General features: G+C 31.9%; 1 protein-coding gene across 1 annotated transcript; it reads right to left on the reverse strand.

Annotated features, from left to right (window-relative positions):
* Positions 1-2,391: 2,391 nt before the first annotated feature.
* On the reverse strand, positions 2,392-4,630 carry LOC139855498 (AP-4 complex subunit sigma-like). Its single transcript, XM_071844726.1, has 4 exons — positions 4,357-4,630; positions 3,227-3,313; positions 3,008-3,076; positions 2,392-2,879 (listed from the first exon to the last, which is right to left on the reverse strand). The coding sequence occupies exons 1-4, from the start codon at positions 4,495-4,497 to the stop codon at positions 2,745-2,747; spliced, it is 432 nt and encodes a 143-aa protein (XP_071700827.1). The 5' UTR covers positions 4,498-4,630; the 3' UTR covers positions 2,392-2,744.
* Positions 4,631-13,443: the final 8,813 nt, after the last annotated feature.

The raw sequence follows: 13,443 nt of genomic DNA on the forward strand, positions 1-13,443 counted from the left end.
TATGTGAATAGTAAATTAATTAATTTCGTTTTACTATTCATATGAATTAATTTAGATTTACTATTTTGTTAATTGAGTAATATATATATACATCATATACTTGTGACTCCGAAGGCTCAAATGAATTTGACCATATAGTTATACGTTGTACCTTGCACATTAATTTTCAGTAGAAGCTTTAGATGCATATTATTTTCAGTAGAAGCTTTAGATGCACTTTTTTTTTAATCACCAAATACCACAAACACTTTGTTTGCGTTTGTTCATAGTCATCAATGAAAATCATTTTCTTTAATTTTATTTTATACAATAAAATTAACGCATCATTATTCTTTTCAAAAACAATAATCTATTGTTATTGTTCACTTGTGCCATGTTTAACAACAAAAGTCAACAACCTCTGTCTTGTTTGTTGTGGCAACCAAAAACAACCTTTGCTTTTGTTACCGAGAATCCAAGACCAAAAAAAACAATTAATTTTCAATTAATCTTTTATCAAAACCATAAATGATTTTGTTGATTTACGTTGATATGGCCATAAAGAATTGACGGCTGACCTACTTTTGTAAGTGTATTTCGGCTATCATCCAGAAAACGCACGACGACCTTTTTTTTTTTTTTTTTTTTGATGAACTATTTGTTTCATATCTAGCTTAGGCAATTATTGTGAACATTTGGTCCCTATAAGAGCATTTATCTTTTAGACTTTTAGTTGATTTGTACTTGTCACAATTAGGGATAGCACCCGCGGGTCGTGAATGCGGATCCTTTGGATCCATCACCCGTACCCGCGGATTTTTTTTAAAATCAAATAACTGAAAATTTGGATTTTTTTTTTTTTAAGAAACATCCAATTGAACCCTTGTTCGTTGAAACAATTTGACTATCTTTTTAACTCCCCATTATTAAACGGGCCATTTTGATGCACACTCTTAAAAAAATAATTTTTTTTTTTTTTTAAGTTTTATTATTCAACCTCCTTTTTTTTTCAACGGTCACGTTTTTAACGAAACATTTGACAAGTTTGGAAAAAGTTTTTTTTTTTTTTTTTAACATAAACTCATTTAAACACTTTCTTTGTTTTTTTTTTAAAAAAAAACTTCCTTTTTTTTACGTTACCCGTAAATTATAAATATATAAAAAAAAACTTTTTGTTTAAATTTTTTTTTTCTAGTTTTTAAAAGGCCACTTGACCAATTTTTTTAATTCTTTCACAACACCTGATATCGTGATCGTGACCTTTCACCAAAGCAAGAGATATTCTTGATAAACTAAACACGGACTCGTGTTTGAAATTGTCGGCCACAAAAAAATTCATTTGATAAAAGTATATATTTTTTTTAGTTATAGAAGGAGACCACTTCATTTTCAATACTTCATTTTTGACAAAAAACTATTCCATTTTACCATCCCTTTTTTTTTCTTACTTTAACTTTTAAGATTTACTTTTAATAAAAATACAAACTATTTTTTATTTTAACTTTTAAAATTATAAATTTAAGAATAAACATTAGTATGCATGAAATAAATAATGATTAATTGCATAAGTAATCATAAATGTTAGATAACATATAAAGACCCCGTCGTATTCGTATTGATCGGAATTAATCTCGACCCATGGTACCGTGTTGTCAAATGACGTGTTGCGTACATAAAGTACCGTGTTGTCAAATGACGTGTTGCGTACAATCATGAGGTCTTATTAACATAAATATAAATGTTAGTGAAGTTAATAAGAGTTAGATTACAGAAAATATAATTCAGGTGGTATAACCGACCATATATAACTTAAATAACATAAATATAAATGTTAGTGAAGTTAGTAAAAGTTAGATTACAGAAATATAATTCAGGTGGTATAACCGACCATATATAACTTAAATAACATAAATATAAATGTTAGTGAAGTTAGTAAAAGTTAGATTACAGAAATATAATTCAGGTGGTATAACCGACCATATATAACTTAAATAACATAAATATAAATGTTAGTAGTCCAAAATTTGATATATTCGAGTCTGAAAATTATTAATAATTTCATACCTTGATTAGTGATTCGTGATCGTTTGAGATATCTTTTAATTACACTAAGCTTTTCGTGCTGATAACGTGTTATAATTCAGTAGGCTTATAACTACCTTTAATGGTTACAAAAACAAAGAGAGAAAAAGAGAGAAGAAGGAGAGAAGAAGGAGAGAAGAAATATTGATATTGATATTTCAAGAGAAATGGTGCACCTTAAATGACTACCATACATGTCTATTTATAGCATAAAAAATATTACTATGCAAGAAATATAATAATAATAAAATTAACATCCAATCTAGATATTTTATAACAAAAAACATTATTTCAGGAGATGTACAAATCAAGGCAATAACATAACGCCAATACCTTTGACATCAATACCATAGTTGAGTTCAAATGTTCGATCCATAGCTCTGTAAAAAGTCTGTGAGGGAGGTTTTATCGACATGTACGCAGGGTTTCAACCCGATCCACATACCGTATGGATTAATGGATTAGGTCCCTGTTATTCGGTTCGGGTTTCTGCCCGGAAACGCATGTATACGTGAAAAATGATCGCGTGAGTGGTTTTCGCTCCCCATCAGTGGTTCCAAACCCAACTTTCCAAAATAAAGGCAATAACATAACCAAATGGTCTTTAATTAACTCACTATAGAAACAAAAACTTAGCATAGTACGTCACTACAACAAAGATGAATGATAACATGAAAGAGTAGCTAAGATGCTTTGTCCATGAGTTGTATGGGTGCCAGTATATTAGTCTTGCTTGTTTCAACAATACACCCATTCATCACCATCTCCTCTACCATAAAATGAGCTTTCTCCAAGTGAAACATTATGTCCAACTCACACTTCAAATGCCAATATTTATATTTATAACCATTAGAATATAACCAAAATGCAAAATGATATTAGCTTCACATTTTTATCTGTAACGTAATGAGTATAACTTGCATGAGTTGCACAAATTATGACTTACCACATTGCCAAAATGTCGGTCCATAGTTTCAACTAAAAGATGTATGAATTCCAATATCGCTAGTTCATTCTGCATAGAATAAATACACGTGAATCGCTGGTCAACACGGACCTTTGCAGCAAAATCAAGAAACACAATCTAGACGAGGTTCGTACAGGATTTAGATTTTTTATTTTTTATTATAAAAAAACGTTACAGAAAAGAGAAGGCATGGCTTACTTCTTCATTGTCAACTCCAACCAGAAAGAACAATGAGGCATAACGTCTGTATACAATTTTGTAGTTCCGGTGCTCAACGAATGAACACTGTTGTTAACCAAGTGAAAAAGAGATGTCAAAGCATTGTATCAAACATATAACCAAAAGTAATACTGTAATTTAAACATGTAAGTGAAGGGTGATGCAAAATACATAGACATAGTGCTAAAGATAACAGATAAAGCTAACTAGGCTCGGTAGGAAAAGGCTTATAAAAAACTCTAGGTTATAGTCCAACTAAATTAAGAGGCTGCTTGAATGTGCATCTTGAATGTTTGGCAAAAAGTTCGAATCCATATTATACGCTTGAGTTTCATATTATGACTGTTCTAAAAGTTCGAATCAATATTATAATCTTATGTTTAATATTTTAATTTATATGTATAATAGCACCTTAATGAATGAACATAAACAAATGAACAATCCCCATTCGAATTCGTTTGGCTTGTTTACAACCATACAACTCTATTAATGAACATACAAAATCCATTAACCTTAGGAATCACTTGATAAATACAACTCAGTTAATGAACCAATTCATATGTAAACACTGCAAATAATCGAACTTTCATTCTCATGAAAACGAAAAGTTCTCAATTTCACTAGGCGAATTCGAATCCAAGTAGCAAAGTAACTGCAAGATTTAATCTGAATTACATCTTTTATGTATATTTCCCTGGTTCTACCATGATCAATCAACACCATGTTTGTGTGCTCGCGCATATAACACATCGGTTTCGGTTCGGTTTTCATTTTGAATTCGGTTTTCGGTTCAGGGTTCGGCTTTGCCCAAAAAAAAAAAAAAAATTCAAAACCCAATACACCCGAACAGAATACACCGAACATACCGAAAACCGAACCGATGAACACCCCTATAATATGGATATCTGAATAATACAAAATACTAAATCTAAAATACTATAAGCACATATAAATATAAATATTCATTGAATTTCAAAATCCATAGAGTCATTTAGTACTAAATATTTTCACAGGATCTGTAGTCAATTGACCTAATTCTAAGCTAATAAATGAGTATATCGATTGTGAATTATAGAGACACAGATACAAAATTGGGGGAAAATGGATACCTGTTGTTCGTTACGAGCGAGGCATTTGCGAACAACTTCAGCTTCAAGAGCACGACGTTCTTCAAGGGTTAGGTATTCGAAGTATTGAGCAAGACGAGTCTGACCTTGTTTGTTCACCATCACTATGAATCTGATCCCCATTCAGCCCCCAAGATCTATGATGATCTGTTAATATTACTTGTACTATTTTGTTAAAAAAATTGAAAACATGAAATCGATCTGATACAGTATTATTATCGAAGCAAGGTTTTTTTTCGTCAAGGTGGTTGTTAAAGAAATACTGAACCTAAAAAATTGTAGAAATGATGTCAGTGCTCTGAAATAAACATTTTCAATCTATTTTATCGAGTTTAGTTTGTAAAATAATTTCGTGACTAATGAATGATGTCGTTGAAGCGCAACTCGAGTTGAACTAAAAGGTATAACCCGTGAAAGATTTAAATGTTATTTTAAATTAACAATATATGTCTATCTGCGCATTTAGCTATGTAATTATCGACTTTTAAAAATTTAACGCAAAATCAACGTGTATGAAAAGTACCCAATTTTTTAGCATTTTTTAAAAAGCGTCCGTTTTGCGTATAGTTGGTGACATTGTGTTCCTAAAATTATTTCGAGTTTAACGATGATGTCGGAAAAATTTAACTCGTTGCGAGCGAGAAGATATGACCCGTTGAATATTTGGGTGGAGTTTATTTAAGATTTTTTATGAAAAATGTTATTTGACATTTTACCCCCTGTTTGAGGTCGATTTGAATATTTGAAAAAAGTGTGGGGGTCTTTGTTGGTGGAGTAAAATTTAATTAGATTTTTTTTTATAAAAAAAAGTGAAATGACAAAAATGTCCTAGTTACTATTCACCATTTTTGTCTGTTAGATAATATAGTAATGTAAGTATAGTTGGTGACATTGTGTTCCTAAAATTATTTCGAGTTTAACGATGATGTCGGAAAAATTTAATTCGTTGCGAGCGAGAAGATATGACCCGTTGAATATTTGGGTGGAGTTTATTTAAGATTTTTTATGAAAATTGTTATTTGACATTTTACCCCCTGTTTAGGATCGATTTGAATATTTGAAAAAAGTGTGGGGTCTTTGTTGGTGGAGTAAAATTTAATTAGACTTTTTTTTATAAAAAAAAGTGAAATGACAAAAATGTCCTAGTTACTATTCACCATTTTTGTCTGTTAGATAATATAGTAATGTAAGTATAAATAAATAAAATTTAAATAAAAATCTATCTATCTATCTGTTAGGTCACTCCTTATCGTAACTAAACTATTCATCCTCTTAACCTTCCACATCAGCGCCAATATCCTATAACTAACTCATAATTAAACACTCTCTATCATGGCTAAAACAATACTCCTCTTAATATACAACGTACAAGCATTAAAGCATCAAGTCCAACAATAAAAAGTCACTGGGACCCACAATTCCTATAACTAACCTAAACACTTCCATTAAATTCATGGTGGGTGCGGGTAACTAACCCGTGCCTATGGTTCATTACGTGTAGCTACGGGTAATGAGCGGGTAATGACAGATAATGGAACCATAGGGAGTGGTCTTAATATAAAAATGGGAAGGTGGTACCCGCACACAAATTTTTGATTCCTACACAATTTTTACCATAAAATTTACAATTATATCCTTAAACTTATCTAGTGAGTTAAATCTCCGTTATTATAAGTAAGGGCATAATAGTAAATTATGTGTGTATGAGTAAAAACTGGTGTATGAGTATCAACTCCTATATAAAACAATTAAATTCAGCATACAATGCATTACGGACGTATTAACATGTATTAACGTGCCTTAATGACATATGAAATTTTCAGATGTCAAATCCTCATGATTTCATATTATTATAATTATTAATTATTCATAATTTATAATTAATTAAAATTTAAATATATAAACTTAATTATTAAAAGAAAATTTTTAAACATAACTCTAAGGGCTGTATTTAAGAAAAGATTGTGTGCATGAATGATAGTACAAAAGGTGTTGGAAGGTGGTTATTTAGCAAGTTAGTGGGGGGTAGATTTGAACTAGTTACAACCATGTAATGTATGTCTTAAAAGGTGTTCCATATATATAGCGGAACTGTATTGTTGTAAATGTTCTCTTGCAAAAATTTGCAAATTTTCCACTATTACTGAAACAATATTTAGGTTATCGAGTGAAATTATCTTCCGCGGCAACGCGCCATCACCATTTTATCTATGTTCATAATTAATGATACGTAACTCTGCCACAATATAATCGTTATATATATACACATAGCCATTTTGTGTATGACACTATCGGATAATATTAAACGGTATTGTATCGAATACTCAACAGCTAGATCCGAAAACACACCAAACGAAAATCACGGCCACGTGCAGGACGCTATGCATTTTGCCTATGTATATACAGTTTATGCAACGTACCTTCATTAGAACCATAACTAAAAATAAATAGAACGAGACCGTCGCAACGCACGACGCGATAGATGTCTAGTTACAAACAAAAGGTATGATTACAAATCAAATTTAAGTTTGAATATATTTGTTAGATAAGATAGATATACTGTATTAAAATATACCTTAATTTATATTAAAATATACCATGAATATCTTTTTTTTTTTTAAGTGTAGTGTATATATATATATATATATATATATATATATTTATTTATTTATTTTACAACCATTATGTATAAATATAACTATATTTTATACAACTACACGACACACACACACACACACACACACACACACACACACACACACACACACACACACACACACATATATATATATATATATATATATATATATATATATATATATATATATATATATATATATATATATATATATATCCCTCTACATGGTATATGACTTTGCCTATATAGCTGTACATTGCATTATTGTTTTCATATTTCCCCGTCGTTTTTACAGTTTATTCGATGGTCTGTATATGTATCTACGTATATGTTTGTACCTATGTTTATATGTTTGTACCTATGTGTAACAACCCGAGTTTTTCCGTTAAAACTTCCGTTAAATACTTGACGATCGTTAGTTAAATCATACAATTTTCATACGCCAATTTTTTTTCCAGAATAGTTAACAGTAGCTACGTGAAACTTTTTCGTATTTAAAGTAATTAAATGCGTACTTAATCCTTAGTGGATTACTTGAATTAATATGTTATATTAATTAGTGAACTTAATTCGGTTGACGAATTAAACTAGAAACGATACGATTAAAGTTAATCGCCTAGAAAACTTTTCAGTTAACGGAACTTAGAAAAACGATAGAATAATTATTCTTAATAATTATTGAACTTATGAAAGAAATTTAATTTATTATTTACTTAATGAATTAAACACGGTGATTTTGTTTCGACGACTAGTTAACGTTCCGGAGATTCGGTACGGTTAATGGCACTCGAAACGAACCACGCGCGAACGAGCTTTTACACAAAACGAGCCCGAGACCCGAGCCCGAGGCCACATGGCCATGACCTCATACCTCATCATCCTTGGTCCCATGAGTAGCCAATGCATGTTGACTATTAGTTTAGGCCCATGTTTGTTGACTTTTGGTTGTTTAGGACACTAACTATATTCTCTTAATTTCTAAGTAACAAGAGAACATGTCCCATTCTTTTTTCTATCATTCTTGCTCCATGATTGCAGCCTCATACACACCAAATAATCCTATACCTTCATCCCTACAATTCTCCATCATGTTTTGATCTCTTGTTTTTGCTTCTTTGATCAATATTGTTGCTTGCATCATTCTCTACGCGTTTGTATAAACGATTTTGTGATCAAAGGTATAAACACATAAACTCTAATCTCTAAAATCAGATTGTTATTAAGGTTTCATGGATTAGGTTGTCTATTGCTCAAGTCTTGATGTTTGATGAATACTAGATGCAATAAATTGCTCGTCTTGATTGTTTTATGCGAAAACCGAATTTGTATTTGATGTGTACAGTAATTTTAATTTTTTAATTGTATGATATTATATTATAATTAGATTCCTTGCGAAAAACTATTGATTTTAGGCTTTGGATTCGCTTGATTTCATTTCCGGATGATCAAGTTATGGCCAATTGAAATTAACGTTGTGTTTTTGTGATTGATCAGAAATCTGGGTTTTATAGACCACGAATTGGATTGTGAAATTTATACCATTGGATAGGTAATATAAAAGCACTCAGTTTACACTAGGATATCATGTCGTTTGCTTATGTAAAACCCGAGATATGCTTGAATTAGTGTAAAAGTAGTTTTATACAGCACTTGCATGAAAACGACCTTGTATGATAAAATGTGTTAGCTTCTGTGATTAAAACTTTGTATATTTGAAATCTACACAAAAAGTACTTCATCTTTCATGTAGATATCATAGGCTAATTGTATCTAGATCTTCGGCTAATCGCGTGCGAATGTGACTAGCGAAACTAGAATCGAATCTGTAAATTGCTCTCTGTTTTATACTCTGTGGATTGTGTTTATTGAATGAGCATGTAAGCTTCTGGAATATGAATTTTAACATGATATGTGACTTATTGTTAGTTTATATCAATCTCTGAAACCTTATGCATTGGGCACAATAGGGCCATACTTTATGTAAATTCTGATTTGAGCTGAAAAACTGAATGTTCAATTTTCATGAATAAACTGTACAAATTGGCTAAACCAAAATTGCTTGATTTTTGATATGTGTTAGTTTAACTTGTTTGTGAACTATGGCCACTGGTCTTGTATCGATTGCATGTTCCTAACTCCGGTTATAGCTAAAACCAAATCAGTGCGCGGTCAGAAACTGACTTGGTGAACCCCAAATGTACCCCTTCTGATTCCTGACTTTTAATTATCGTATGAGACCCTGGCTAGACTTTTTGGAATCTATTTTGAGTATACTTATGATCTGGAGTTTGCCATGTTTACTTGAATTTTGTACTATGATATAATATGCTAAGTTTGCTACATGTACATGAACTTTGTGCACAACGATAAACTGAAATTGTGAAATTGACCAATTATGATCTAAAACGTGTTGTTTGACTTAGGTTTGATATGTTGACCAACATTTGACATGAACCTACTGATGTTGACTTTAGTTGACTACTTTGACCAAGTTTGACTTTCAGTTTGACTTCGGTTGACTTTGTTTGACTTGCATGAATTAGTTGACTGTATGTTGACTTCTACTTTGAAACGCGTCGATTCGAGCAATAAGACAACTTATACTATGAAACCACACTTATTTAAGACATATTTATTGACCAACCTAAATACATATACTTAGGTTGCATTACTCGGTTATAAACCGTACAAGTAAATTGTCCACTTTTCAATCCGAGCTTTATTCAAAGGTGAGTCTACAGTCCCGCTTTTTACATGTTTTCAGGGATGATAATACACGCTGTTATACTTATATTATCAAATGATTTTTGTATTGACACGAGTAATATATCTGCATATTGAGTTTGTACACAAAGCCTCTAGCTTGAATACTTTAAATACCATCGGTGTAGGCACAATTTAGATGGACGGATCCGTTAGGTTGACAACCTCACCCGCTATAAAAACTGTGGTGCATTTACTTTGAACATAATACATTCGTACAAGTGTATAACATTTTTATGAGGTAAAGGCAGGTATAGTGGATTCTATACTTGGGCCATTGCTAGTATTCAGGTGCTCATAGATTATGCAAACGTTTCGTAACTTGGAGTTGTACTTGTAAAATCTCGTGGTCAAGGAAACTAAACTATATTTCTGATAACTGTTTTTCAGATACTATACAACATTATTTAAAACTGTAGTTTACGAACAAATGAGATAAAACTTGACATGGTATTGTCTATGAATATTTGAAACTTGACATGGTATTGTCTACAAATGATTGAAACTTGACATGGTAGTGTCAACAAACTTTTGAAATGGGACACGGAGTTGTCTAACTTTTAACATTGAACCTTGGTGGTCTTCTACTAATAACCGTTTTCGAAATTTATTTCTTAAACATACTGTATTGTTTACCTAAAACCTGTAGATTCACTCAACATTGTTGTTGATTCATTTTGCGTGTTTTATTCTCAGGTATTAATTGCTTCCGCTGTAGAATATTGCTGTTACGTAGAAGTCAAGCCAAGCACTGGGACCAGAGTTAACATTCCGTTAAAGGGATTTTTGACGGGGTGTTAAAGATGGTATCAGAGCTTTGGCTATATGGAACTAGGATACATTAGTGTGTCTAACCGTAGGACGCATTAGTGAAGTCTAGTCTATAGCCGTGTGTCTTGGACGACTTTTATGCACCGTAGTTACACTGTATGTGTCACTATACTACATGTAGGGCTACACATTACATCACGTACATATACACCTTACACTCATATGATATGGACTTGAACTGAACACCATACTACAAAACACATACGTACACGCGACGCGAGATTTAACTAAATTAAGTTGATTACGCCATCTTGAAATTATGGAGTGATGTTGAATGGAAATGTGAGATAGCGTAATGTAATGACCGGGATTACATTACGGTAACTCATATAGAAGTTCTGACATCACAAAACAAGGAATTGGGAGCGAGTCAAGTAGGTTACATGGATAAATACGTTTAGAACATAAACCGTTTGATTTCAAATATGAATAGAAATTTACACCGTACGATTTAATTGTTATTATAACTTATAAGGAGCGTGTAATCACGTCACAATTCGTCACTACCCGACACTGTCAGTCACCCCTGATTTCTACTTGGCACTACGAAGACACTGCCTGGACATACTCATCATTTTATGATTTCGACATGTCATACTGCCATTATTGGAGTATAGACAAATCATATCTTATCATATCTTATCATATCTATCCCAATAGACTTTGTCTAACACTTTTCCTAAATTCCTCCGTAAATTACAGAAATCTTTTTGCTATATATACATATTCAAGGAAACAAATATATCATTCAATATCCAACACCCATTTCATATCAAACCTTATTCCAAACATATAATATGGATTTCTCACTTGATTCTTCGAACTCCTCGAGCTCCAATGGCAGCGTAACCGGAATGAACCAACCTATTAGTCATCATCTTTTCTGGATGAATTGGGGATGGGTTCGTAGTCTACTTAATCAATGGAGAAGTGAAGAAGGTGATCCTTTCCACCCACCAAATTGCCCTATTAGCGAAGAACCTGAAGCACTTACCGGCGAACCAATCCGGAACACCATTTTCACCCTCATTTCCAGAATATCCCGTCACGAATATATAATATCTAGAATTCTAGATCTTATTCATCCACTCGTCCGAACCGCCAATCATCCCGGAATAATAGAAAAAGTCAACGAGCTTCGCGCTCGAGTAGTGGCTTTAGAAAATATGGTACAAAATCTAAGAGCATCAGCAGCACCAGCAGCATAACCAACACCACCAGTACCATCATCACCACCAACAATAACATCAGCATCTCACGCCTCAACATCACACTCGGTACCTCGGATATCAACATCATACGCCCCATATATACCAAAGAATATTAGTAATAATGAGTTAAGATGTATTGACTTATTCTTCCTGAAGAATTATATATGTATACTTTATATATATGGATTGGAACAATAATAAATCTTTTCGTACTAAGCTATTACGTGTGAATCTTAACTAGTATGTAACTACTTGGTTAATTCATATCACTAATATGCTATGATGTACACCATTCTTTAATGACTTAACAATTGTTAATCACTGCTTCAACACAATAAACTCCATTTCATAATAAATCAAGTGTGTTATTCAAATACATGTTTGATTTTACACTCCCATTTTAGATGTACTTGAAACTTTTTAGAGAACATTATTCGTGCCTTGCAAAGTTCACAAGGATTCCACGAGCATCAACATCATATACTGAGGTATATCAATAAACAATGAACGATGAAGTATTGATTTATAACTTCATTAGCGAAATATTTCGCGACAATTATGAAATCTCTAAGATTTTGGAGATTATCTTCAACCGTAAATCAAATGAGTTTAATATTATATTAACTCATTAAATCCATGATTACATCTGCAGAATATATATGAATATATATATCTTCATAAAGATTGTAATTAAAAACTCTTCTGTACAAACTCTAAATTGTAAAAATATTTAACGGGTAGGTAAAACCCGAGAAATATTTATATCTCACATTAATATGTTACATTATACATTCTTCAAATTCTGATTCAATAATCAGTAACTACACTAATTACATTCACAAGATATGTGTATCCGTTCACTAAAGAACAACTACTACATATTCTAATTTTGACGAATCTAAGTAAAGCTTTAGCAAGTGTTATCTTCCTAAAGATCACTACATTCATGAATTATATTCATTTGTATTCTATGATGAATTATCACATCAAACCACCGAAATTATCATTCATTACTTTTGAAATCAACAACTCCTATTCGTCAACCATTAGATCTGTTAACGATTACAATCAGCGTTTAATCATCTAAAAATAAAATCTCTTGAAAACCATCTCAGATTGATAACCAATGATTCAGATTCGTTAACCTTGAGAATGCTGACGAAGCAGCAAAAGCTATAGATGGTCTTAATGGCCAAAAGTTTGATGATAAAGAATAACGTATTGAAAAAGCTCAGATTTGGAACTGAAAAACGGATTGAGCTAACCATGAAGGAGACCAAGGACAAATACAAGGACCAAACCCTATATTCAAAGAATTCAGGTAATTCTGAATCCGATGAAATCTTTAGAGAATATCTTACTCTGAAGTCATGCTAAATTTCTAATGGAAGATGATGATTCACAGACCTTACAATCATCATGACCCATGTTACATAACTCTTTCCTTCTATTTAACCTCTAAACATATCAAGGAAATATATTTCTTGATGATTCGGTCTTTTCTGGATATTCTAGTAATTTAACAAATCAAGATCGTGCTATTACAATTGCTTTCTTAGAACATTAATTATGTTCATTCGAAATTTCATACCTACGAATTCTGGACCATTACTCGCTTTACTTAAA

This window comes from Rutidosis leptorrhynchoides, chromosome 6, assembly GCF_046630445.1.
Source record: "Rutidosis leptorrhynchoides isolate AG116_Rl617_1_P2 chromosome 6, CSIRO_AGI_Rlap_v1, whole genome shotgun sequence".
NCBI lineage: Eukaryota > Viridiplantae > Streptophyta > Magnoliopsida > Asterales > Asteraceae > Rutidosis > Rutidosis leptorrhynchoides.